The sequence below is a fragment of the Scylla paramamosain genome, chromosome 34 (assembly GCF_035594125.1).
Source record: "Scylla paramamosain isolate STU-SP2022 chromosome 34, ASM3559412v1, whole genome shotgun sequence".
Taxonomy (NCBI): domain Eukaryota; kingdom Metazoa; phylum Arthropoda; class Malacostraca; order Decapoda; family Portunidae; genus Scylla; species Scylla paramamosain.
The window spans coordinates 6,444,228-6,454,450 of record NC_087184.1 but is presented as its reverse complement, the minus strand read 5'-3'; the positions used below and the strand labels follow the sequence as shown (position 1 = coordinate 6,454,450).

Genomic DNA, 10,223 nt, shown 5'->3' with positions numbered 1-10,223 from the left:
CAGCTACCCCACATCATGGCGCAGTGAATATTTTGAGCCAAGGAACTTCTACCAACACGTCACCCACGCCACCCCACCACAGCCAACAGGGCTCCACTGTCTTTTCACGCCTTTCTCTGGGATTCACAGTACGGCAGAGACTTTTGTGACAGTGTGTGTAGTGTTTTGCGCACTCATGTCTCTTCACGCCGCTTTCAGAGGACGTTTCACCCCTGGTGGGAGACAAGAGTTCTGCGTGTTAAGGTAGGTTGCCACACGCGCACTTTTTGGGCACGACGTGGCACGAGGTGAGTGCGCGCCACACCGCGAGTAGAAACAGTACAGAAACAGAGACGTCGGGTACATTGCGCGCAAGGGTGTGGCGATGTGGCACGAGGTGAGCCCGATCTGGGCACGAGGTGTTGCGAGACGTGACACGAGGTGATCACGACGTGGGCACGAGGTCATCGCGACGTGCACACGAGGTGTGGCCCAACCCGACGACCCGTTTTGAGGGGTCGCACAGGCATTTTAATTAATTACGAGGTTGTTGCCGATGTACTGTCACGATATGTCACGGGGTGTTGTGAGGATGCGTCCAATATTTGCAGCGCCTCCCAAGCGGTATATAAAGGGTGGGGAATGATGATCAAGTCACTCAAAGCTAGACTGGCAAGCAGGGAAGATGGAGGAAGAAAACTACAGACAAGAGGCTCAAGTACTGATGGCAGGAATCCTGATGGTGGCTGCTGCATTGCTGCTGCAGAGAAGACGTCTACAGCAACCTCCCGTGCCACCCCAGCCACGAGCAAGAAGACCCAGAACAATATGGTGCCGTGAATGGCTTACGAGACGATCGATGCATGGCGATTTTCACCACCTGCTGCAGGAGCTCAACCGAGAAGACACCAAGGGCTACAAGAACTTCCTCCGCATCAAACCTGAACTTTTCAGAGAGATGGTGGACCGGCTTACTCCAATCCTCGCCAAAAAAGCCACCAGAATGAGAGAGCCCCTGTCAGTGGGGTTGAAGTTGGCTGTCACCCTCCAATTCCTGGCATCCAGCGATTCATATACGAGTCTGCAATACAGCTTCAGGGTCTCCAAAACCGCCATCTGTAGATTCGTACCTAAAGTCTGCCAGGCCATAATTGACATATACAAACCTGAGGTGCTCAAGTGCCCAAGAACTCCAGAAGAATGGAATCAAGTTGCCGAAGGATTCTCAAAGAGGTGGAACTATCACAAGTGTGGAGGTGGTCTGGATGGCAAGCATGTTCGAGTGAAGAAGCCCTGGCATGCAGGATCACTGTTCTTCAATTACAAGAAGTTCCACAGCATTGTCCTCATGGCCGTCGCAGATGCAAACTACAAGTTCCTGTACGTCGACGTAGGTGCTGAAGGAAGTGCTGGTGATGGAGGAACTTGGTTCAAGTGCACCCTTCACGATGCCATCGCGCAGAAACGAGTGGAATTTCCAGAGCACAGCTTCCTGCCGAGTGACGACACGCCAATCCCATTCCACATTGTTGCTGATGATGCCTTCGCCCTCAAGACCTGGCTTATGAAACCTTACTCACATCAATCCCAGGTATACGAAGAAAAAATCTTCAGCTACAGGTTGTCTCGCGCCCGTCGTGTGGTGGAAAATGCTTTCGACTCCTGCAGTCACGATTTAGAGTCTTCGGCACTAACATGCTACAACGACCTGCAGTTGTCAAAATTGTCACCATGTGTGGGTGTGTGATGCACAACCTGATATTGGACCGCTACTCAAATTTTCATCCCCAAGAAGTCGACTGCGAAGATGGTGACCATAACGTGATTGATGGATCGTGGAGGAACATACCAAATCTGATGCAACGCCTCCAAACTCGACGGGGAACAAATCCAACGAGAGAAGCAAAGGCCGTCCGAGACTACCTGGCTTTGTACTATGCATCAGAAGCAGGCGCAGTTCCCTGGCAAGAAAGGATGGTATATCCAAGAGGACGACCAGCAGACGAACAAAGGATGGAGCAATAATTAAATAAATAAATAATATATATATATATATATATATATATATATATATATATATATATATATATATATATATATATATATATATATATATATATATATATATATATATATATATATATAAGCTGTGTTAATAAATGTTATCTGTGTATTTGATAATAAAGAAACCGATTAAGCTTCCTTGACTTTGAATTATATCCCAAAATATAAACTATATACATTATAGGAATATCATATTTGGGTGGGAGGGAATGGGAAAGGAAATAAGAGTAAAATAGAATATATGTTAAAAAAAATTTTAAATATGAATTTAATGTTTACAAAAATTATTAACTTATTAAGTAATAGGCAAATCTGGATAATTAAACACCTTCATTTATTAATTACATAAGACTTTGGTCTAAAATTGTTAAGATCGTCTGGTTATAAGATTAAAATTTTAGCAAAGAATTTTTCATATTTACGACATTGAAATAAAATCTATACTTGATGGATATATCAAAGCTATAAAATGTTCATATATATATATATATATATATATATATATATATATATATATATATATATATATATATATATATATATATATATATATATATATATATATATTATGGGGACAGTACCTTTTCCATGTGTGATTCTCTGATTTAATTTTCCAAGTGTTTTACCTTTTACCAGTTATTATTTCAATACCTTATATATATATTCAGTTATTATTTTCCAAGTTCTTTATTACCAACTCTTCATTATTCCCTTTTATCTGTTATCATTTAAAATCCTCAATTTTCAATCCATTTCTTAACTTCCCAAGTTTTAGTATATATTTTTTCTCTTTTACCATTTATGTCCCAATTATTTATATTCAGTTTGTAGTTTATAATTTTTTTTTACTGGTAAAAGGAAACATTAAAAAAGTGTTTTTAATGTCTCCTTTTACCAGTTATTATTTTATATCCATACTTATATTATAAATGAAAAGGGAAAAAATATAGTTGTTTTTTTCATATTTATTTCATACATTTTAACATATTTTTATATGCAATACATTTTTATTTTGTTTACATTTACTCGTCGCTATCCTCCGCCTCGTAGCCCTTCGGCGTCTCGATCATGGGGGACATTATGGCCTTTTTCGCCGGCGATTTCGTCTTCTGGCCCTGGAGTTTGGTGGTCGTACTTGTGTGCTGCAGGGTCTTGACGGGGGACGGTGAACAGCCGAGTATAGATTCCCACTGTATTGGGGTGGGCACCTGCTGCTGCTGTGGCTGCTGAGGGAACTGTTGCTGTTCTGATTGTTGAGGCTGGTATTGTTGTTGAGGCTGTTGGTACTGTTGTTGTTGAGGCTGTTGGTACTGTTGTTGTTGGTATTGGGGCTGCGAGTAATGTGGCTGCTGGTACTGCGGCTGATGATAGACTGGAGGAGGAGGAGGAGGAGCAGGAGCAAGAGTAGGCGGTGCAGGAGGCTGCCACAGGTGCGATGGGCTCGCAACTCCTAGTGGCATGGGCACAGAATCCAGCAACCTCCTCGGGTCTTTAATAGCACTCCTGGCCATCACTGGTTCCTCCATGAGGCTGATCATGTACGCGATCTTGGAGAAGAGTACTCCATGATGCATGGGGGAAACCTTCTTCAGGCGAGTGTACATAAATTCAACAAACTGCCGGATGTCAGCGTCAGGTCCCTCGACTGGTGGTTTTCGTGTAGCTAGCAGCTGTGCACTCTGGAGTAGTTCTTGGATGGCACTGCTCTCCTGGGTAGATTTGGTGGATCGTGGGCTGGATAGTTCCTCCTCCTGCCGTTCCTTCTTCCTCTTCCTCCTGGCAATTGAGTGGGCCGATAGGACAGACTCATGGCTGGAGGAATCTTGATCGTCACCTTGCCTGCCGAAGTCATCACTAGGGTGCGTACTTTCGTGGGCGATGTGACCTGCCAGGAAGGCCCAAACCTCGACGATCTTCTGCTCCCTCTGCGTCCTCGGCCTGGCTGCTGATCCACTCTTGCTCTCCCTCTTCTCGATTTTCCCAAAATCTGTTCTCTTCTTGTCCACCACCTTCTTCACCTGCTGGTGAGAACAGTCCGAGAAAGTTTGGGCCAGGTCCTTCCAGAGGCTCTCCTTCCACGCCGGATTCAGCCACTTCTCGTTCCGCTTATCGTAGAGCTCTGGATGCAACTGGACGTAGTTTGCTATCTCCCTCAGTTGGTCGTCGTTGAAGGGGTAGTCCTGAACGTCTTTCTTGGATGGCCGAGTGCGTTTCCTGGAGAGCCCAGCAACAGGTTGTACCTTCACCACTTCCACATCAGGAACGTCAGTGTCGTCAGGAACCTCAGGAGGAACATCACCAGTTTCTTCCTCCTGCAGACTCGGGGAAGACTCCTGCTGTGGTGCTTGCTGCTTGCCTTTCTTGGGCATCTTGGAAAGGTTGGCTGGAGATGGGAGGGTTCTTCTTCTGTCTGTGTTTGCGAGATAAGTGACCATGTGGCCCACGGGTGCTGTTTATATACCCCTTGGATCAGGTCACGTGAGAGGCAATTATACAGCTCGCCACCACCTCGCGCTAACTTCGTGCCCACCTCGGACTAACGTCGCGCCCACCTCGCACTAACCTCGTACCACCCCGCACCACACCTCGTGACACCTCGCGCCCAGGTAGCACGAGCTCGCACCACTGCGCGCCAGGCGCGACGTCGTGCCAATAGGCGCGAGGTGTCTCGAACAGGGTACGAGGTGTCACGAGGTGATGGCACGAGGTGGGGCCGACGTCGCCACTTCGTACCACGTCGGGAAAAAAAATGAAACTGTTTTAATTTTAACGCGACGTCGTGCCACCTGCCTCGACTTCCCCGACTTGGTGGCAAGAGGTCTGCACGAGCTGCCGCGCTGTTGGGCACGAGTTGGCGCGAATTGGGTGCGCACTCACCTCGTGCCACGTCGTGCCCAAAAAGTGCGCGTGTGGCAACCCGCCTTTACACCCGACTTTTTCAGTGAGAAGCGGGTGTCTGCTGTCTACCGCCGCTGGCTGCGTTGCTGCCAAGCGAGTTGCCAGATACTGCCACACACACACACACACACACACACACACACACTATAAGACCCAGCTTCTCACAGGTTTTTCTTTTGCTTGTGGGAACACTTTCTGCCTGTTCACGGATCCACATAGATTACCATGTCGGATCCGCGTCTTTCGTCCGAGTGTGGAAACACCGAACAACAGCATGGAACCATTGAGTCATCAGACGACCACGGGAGTCCCCGGGGGACGCAGGGGGGCTTCCCCTTGGAGCTACCGCTACTCTACTGACATTGTTCTACATCTCATTAAGTACTTGGAGGAGTCTCGTCTGTCAGCGTAGAAGGCAAGAAGACGAAGACAGACGGAGAGAGGAGGATTTGCGTAGACGACAAGAAGAGGAAAGACTATGAACGGAGGAGTCATTAAGGGAAGCAGAGAAAGCGAGACCCAGGGAAGACAACAAGCGTTTCATGGCATTTCTACAGATGATGTCGACTCAGGCAATGCCCACACAACACTTGCCGTCTTCAACCTACTTACCTGACCCCTTGTCAACACTCAGCCCTCTCGCCTCAGCCTATCACCTTGCAGTCACCGGTCTCGCGGCGTTTCCGCCCGCCGTGACAGCTGTTGCTAGTCTCTACGACACCTGTCACCGCAGCTGCCGTTACAGCAGCCGCTACAGTCGCAACTTTACCCACTGCTGCAGCTGTTACTACAGTCGTTACTCTAGCTGCCGCCACAGTTGCCGCTACAGCTGCTACACTACCCGTCATCATGACTGCAACTCATACGCCTACAGTTGGGCCTCCTACGGGCAAACCTGTGGCTCAGAGCCCGCCCATCCTGCAAGCCGACGCCACCTACCAGACGTTCAGGCAATGGCGCAGCCGGTGGCATGAATTCTCAGTCATGATCGACCTGCAGCGACTCCCCAGGGAAAAGCAACTAATCCAGGTTCAGCGTCTAACGCCATGACTCCCAAGCCCGTGTGTATTTACCTGACGCATGGAGGATCCACTTCACACCTCCAGATGCTGCCAGACACCGGCGCGGACGTCACCGTTATCGGTCAGCGACACCTCAGCATGCTACGGATCCCCAGGAGCAGCCTACACCTCTACCTCCCGTGCACACATTGATGGCGGACGGTTCAGAGATGGCACCTACCTTGGGATGCTTTCAAGCTACCTTACGGTTCGGGCAGAGGTCTTGTGTCGCCCAGATTCAAGTACACGAAGGCGACCAGATCCCACTCCTCTCCTATGGCCACTGCAAGGAACTGGCCATCATCTCACCAGAGTTCCCGAAGCCAATTCACACGGTTAAGCACGTTAACCGATGTGCCGACAACACCTCCAGTCCCTTTGAGTCCGTCTCCATAGACTTCTTCACACTCGCTGGGAAGTCCTTCCTCGTCATTGCAGACAGACTCTCGGGGTGGCTTGTAGTTGTCCCGTGTGGTACGAACATCACCGCCTCGCGCACCATCCAGATGTTCTGCCGCTACTTCCGGGAAGCGGGTGTTCCCCTCCACCTACGTACTGATGGCGGTCCCAAGTTTGCCAGCGCCGACTTCCAGAACTTCATGGAGCACTGGGGTGTCCAGTACGTAGTGACCTCGCGGCACTATCCCCAGTCTAACGGCCACGCTGAGGCGGCTGTCATGTCAGTTAAGCACCTGATCCTGAAGACAACCCCCTCCGGCAACATTGATACAGAAGAGTTCGCCAGAGGTCTACCGGAACAACGCAACGCTCCCAACTTCACAGGACGATTCCCTGCGCAACACCTGTATGGCCGCTCTCTTCGCTCTTGCGTCCCTGCCCACCCGGAATCCTTCTCCGCCGACTGGCAGGCCAAGACGGAGGACTGCGACCGTCGCGCTGCCACCCGAGCTGCCCAGGTACAGGCTCGCTATGACCAGCACGCCCAACCCCTTCCTAAGCTGAGCATCGGGACCACAGTCTGTATCCAGAACCTGACGTCTCTCCGCTGGGACAAGGTTGGCGTAGTCATGGGCCGCAGCTGTAAAAGGGATTACGAGATATGTCTCCCTAGCTGACGTGTCTGGCGACGCAACCGCCAGTTCCTGCGACCAGTGATACCCCCGCAATGACAACCCCCTTCCCCATATCCCTGTGGTCCCTTGCTTGGACAAGAAAAGTATGTCCGGTTCAGTTACTCCTCCAGTTACTCCACGTCATTCCCAGGGGCTCCGGGAAAAAGAGTTCCGCTCGAGACAGTGCTACGAGCGTGAGGGGGGGAGGGAGGTGTGGATATGTAATATACTGCACCATGCTTCATATTGTACCTCCATTTATTGTTCGCTTGGGAACCCTGTAATAGTCAGTCTGGCTGGTGCTTCCGAGGCAGCCACATGCTATATATATATATATATATATATATATATATATATATATATATATATATATATATATATATATATATATATATATATATATATATATATATATATATATATATATATATATATATATATATATATATATATATATATATATATATATATATATATATATATATATATATATATATATATATATATATATATATATATATATATATATATATATATATATATATATATATATATATATATATATATATATATATATATATATATATATATATATATATATATATATATATATATATATATATATATATATATATATATATATATATATATATATATATATATATATATATATATATATATATATATATATATATATAGCATGTGGCTGCCTCGGAAGCACCAGCCAGACTGACTATTACAGGGTTCCCAAGCGAACAATAAATGGAGGTACAATATGAAGCATGGTGCAGTATATATATATATATATATACTATATATATATATATATATATATATATATATATATATATATATATATATATATATATATATATATATATATATATATATATATATATATATATATATATATATATATATATGTATATATATATATATATATATATATATATATATATATATATATATATATATATATATATGTATATATATATATATATATATATATATATATATATATATATATATATATATATATATATATATATATATATATACATATATATATATATATATATATATATATATATATATATATATATATATATATATATATATATATATATATATATATATATATATATATACTCGTATATATATATATATATATATATATATGTATGTGTGTTCTTTACTTATAATCTGAACTGGAAACTTCACATCTCATCTCTAGCTAAAACAGTTTCTATGAAGTTAGGTGTTCTGAGACGTCTCCGCCAGTTTTTCTCACCCCCCAGCTGCTAACTCTGTACAAGGGCCTTATCCGTCCGTGTATATATATATATATATATATATATATATATATATATATATATATATATATATATATATATATATATATATATATATATATATATATATATATGTGGAGTCATCGGATTTTAATTTAACGAGATAATTATAAAGAGCTTGTGGTAATATCAGGGAAGAACGTTTAACTATGTTGTAATCTTGGAATGAGTAGTGAGCAACTTAAGAGATGTCCTTGATTAGGCTTCCTTCGGCTTTCCTTGGGCTCATATGGCAGGTATTTAAGTTTTTTGATTAAATGTTGAAAGGCATGAAAATGATTCACAAAGTTAATTTTATATTTAGGGAGAGAAAATCACAGCGAAAGTACATCCATTTCTGAGTTGGTAAGTGTTCTATTTGAAAGACTGATCACTGTTTTGTTTTTGTTGACAGCATTGTTGATCGAGATGCCTAAAGTTTCAAGTTTGTTTATTATGAGTGATTTTATCGTGTTTTGATTTAATCATTGATACGTTTTAATCTAGTATAAAGGTAATCAAAATCTAAATATGAGACAGTATTTTTAAAGTTAAGGTAACCCTGAAGAAATTCAGTAACTTGTTGTTTAAGATGATTTTTGTTATTTATTTCTAAGTTAAGTAGTTTAACCAGAAAAGACTGATAGCTTTTAGAGTTTCTGTTGGGGTTGTGTAATTTAAAGTATCACCAAACCAAAACAAGAGCCGTGGGAAACTTGTTAGAAATAAAACAGATTACCTTATGGAAGTTGAACATATTTTAAGTCACTCTTCCAAGTTTAGATTAATTAAAGATAAACCTTTCCGTTACATTACTAAATTTGAAGACAAGCTAGCTAGTCTCCTGAGACAACTCCTTAAACTGAATGTTATCGCTAAAGATATTTTTAACCAGCTGTTTTTCTCACCCCCAGCTGCTACCTCTGTACAATGGCCTTATCTGTCCATGTATGGAGTATGCTTCACATGTCTGGGGAGGGTTCCACTCATACCGCTCTTCTAGACAGGGTGGAATCAAAAACTTTTCGCCTCATCAACTCCTCTCCTCTAATTGACTGCCTTCAGCCTCTATCTCATCGCCGCAATGTTGCATCTGTAGCTGTCTTCTACCGCTATTTTCATGCTAACTGCTCTTCTAATCTTGCTAATGCATGCCTCTCCTCCTCCCGCGGCCTCGCTGCACAAGACTTTCTTCTTTCTCTTACCCCTATTGTCCACCTCTCTAATGCAAGAGTTAACCAGTGTTCTCAGTCATTCATCCCTTTCTCTGGTAAACTCTGGAACTCCCTGCCTGTTTCTGTATTCCCACCCTCTTATGACTTGAATTCCTTCAAAAGGGAGATTTCAAGAGACTTATCCTTCAATTTTTTACTACCGCTTTGGACCCTTTTCTGGGACTAGCATCTCATGGGCTTTTTTTTTTTATTTATTTTTTTATTGGATTTTTGTTGCCCTTGACCAGTGTCCTTCCTACATAAAAAAAGAAAAAAAAAAGTGGTTCGTCTCCAGGCATCCTCTATGGCCTTCCGAAAACACACAAAGTCGGCAACCCTATTAGGCCCATTTCGAACACATTTATTACATTTAATTATAAATTAGCTAAATATTTCGTACCCATACTAGAACCACTAACGTTAAATAAGTTTACCTTAAAAATTTCTTATGATTTCGTTAAATAAATAAATAGATTAGAAGCTCATAATATGGTCATGCCTAGTTTTGATATTAAGTAACTTTTTACTAATACATCTCTTGATAAAACCATTCAAATAATTTGTGACGAACTATTTAAGGACCATGACACCTTAATTATACAA

At 43.0% G+C, this 10,223-nt stretch overlaps 2 protein-coding genes across 2 annotated transcripts; one reads left to right on the top strand and one right to left on the bottom strand.

Moving 5' to 3' along the window:
* Positions 1-838: 838 nt before the first annotated feature.
* Positions 839-1,726, top strand: LOC135089911 (uncharacterized). Its single transcript, XM_063986094.1, has one exon. The coding sequence runs from the start codon at positions 839-841 to the stop codon at positions 1,724-1,726; it is 888 nt and encodes a 295-aa protein (XP_063842164.1).
* A 1,339-nt stretch (positions 1,727-3,065) lies between these two features.
* LOC135089910 (uncharacterized) lies at positions 3,066-4,478 on the bottom strand. The gene has a single exon (XM_063986093.1). It carries the CDS (start codon positions 4,476-4,478, stop codon positions 3,066-3,068), a length of 1,413 nt encoding a protein of 470 aa, XP_063842163.1.
* Between the last annotated feature and the right edge of the window lie 5,745 nt (positions 4,479-10,223).

What these genes read in the sequence shown, in the direction of transcription:
- LOC135089911 (XM_063986094.1), top strand. Translation starts at nt 839, where the DNA reads ATGCATGGCGATTTTCACCACCTGCTGCAGGAGCTCAACCGAGAAGAC.
- LOC135089910 (XM_063986093.1), bottom strand. Translation starts at nt 4,478, where the DNA reads ATGGTCACTTATCTCGCAAACACAGACAGAAGAAGAACCCTCCCATCT.